Source organism: Morone saxatilis, unplaced genomic scaffold (assembly GCF_004916995.1).
Source record: "Morone saxatilis isolate NCDOM2014 unplaced genomic scaffold, NCSU_SB_2.0 Contig2, whole genome shotgun sequence".
Lineage (NCBI taxonomy): Eukaryota > Metazoa > Chordata > Actinopteri > Moronidae > Morone > Morone saxatilis.
In genome coordinates, this window is record NW_023339762.1 from 3,010,650 (window position 1) to 3,012,014 (window position 1,365).

The 1,365-nt window shown below is 41.5% G+C and overlaps 1 protein-coding gene across 1 annotated transcript in view; it reads right to left on the reverse strand.

Annotated features, from left to right (window-relative positions):
- LOC118329927 (ovochymase-2) overlaps nucleotides 1-1,365 on the reverse strand; it is a gene marked incomplete at its 5' end in the record, with an annotated part of 12,283 nt that overhangs the window by 6,437 nt on the left and 4,481 nt on the right. Inside the window, 3 exon segments of the mRNA XM_035664279.1 lie at nucleotides 239-370; nucleotides 1,007-1,100; nucleotides 1,213-1,337. Coding sequence (XP_035520172.1) covers nucleotides 239-370; nucleotides 1,007-1,100; nucleotides 1,213-1,337 — 351 coding nt within the window.

Here is a 1,365-nt window from a genome sequence, read left to right on the forward strand (position 1 = left end):
AAATTACAAGATTAAAAATGTTTAAAAATTCCAAATTCAACATTACATAAGCATTTTGTTTATCTCAGACAGTTTAAGTTTCGCTTTACCTTTTTAAATTACATTTTTGTATTTTTTTGTATCACATTTTAGTCTTGCCAAGGTGGTAAAAGCTTCTAAAGACCAATTTGTTTAGACTATCATAGAACAATAAGACTGATCACTGAATTCACACACATTAAACATACCATGGACATACCTGTATGGCTGATGAAAGCAAGTGTAGCACTGAAGCCCCTGTGTGTAATGCTGCTGTCTGACTTGAATTGAAGCACCATGACGCCGTGGTAGGACAGCACAGGAGGAGGAACACTGCCACCACACAGTACCGCTGCACAAAACATGACAAAATAAAGCCTCTTATTTCAAGTAATGTTGCATTATTTTTTAATCTGATAATAATGCAACAAAGACAGACAGGGAGACAGGCCACAAAGGTGCCCTCTTGGAAGCCTATGGTAGATAAAACATGTTGTGCCCTCTAGGATGTCCCTCTAGTTGAGAAAACATGATGACGTTCCCTTTAGGGCGCCTTTCCAGTGAAGAAATTGTGATAAAGTGCCCTGTAGCTCCTTCGGTGGAGAAAACATGAAAAATGGTGTTCTAGGTTGCCTTTCCAGTAGCAAAAATACAATAAAGTGCCCTATTGTGTGTCTTTCCAATGGAGAAAACATGTGCCCTCTTGGTGCCCCTACTGTACAGAAAGCATTAGAAAGTGCCTTCTAGAGTGCCTTTCCAATGGAGAAAACATGATAAAGTGCCCTCAAGGGTGCAAATCCTAACCCTGACTAAGTAGTTTCGCCATAAACGCATCATAATTTTGTGCATGCCCTTTTTTCGCCCCTGGCCCTCAAACAGCCTGAGTCTGCCACTGAGACAGACCTAAACAAAGCAGGACAACGGAAAGTGAAAAAAAGGATAGGATGAAGTGTTTTTGATTGAGTTTTCATTCATTCACCCGCCCTACCGATCTCCTCTGTTCCTTCCACATCTCCCAGGACAGTGAGAGAATCAAAGAAGCAAAGGTCTGACTCTTCCAGGTCAAAGTCAGCAAAGTCAAGCTGCAACACAAAACAATAATCAGATGGGTTACTGATGAGTTTGTGTCAAAATCCTGCAATTTGAAGAGTTTGAGTCATTCATTTGGATTCAGTGAAAGATTTTGAGCATCACCTTCACAACATGACCCCGTGGAGCGTAAATAACCCAGCGGAGGACGCAGTCATTACTGTAGAACTGTGGGTAATTTGGGCTGTGGACAGCAGTCTGATTCTCAACTAGAACAACAGTCCCACATCCTGATTGCACACAGACACACACACACAC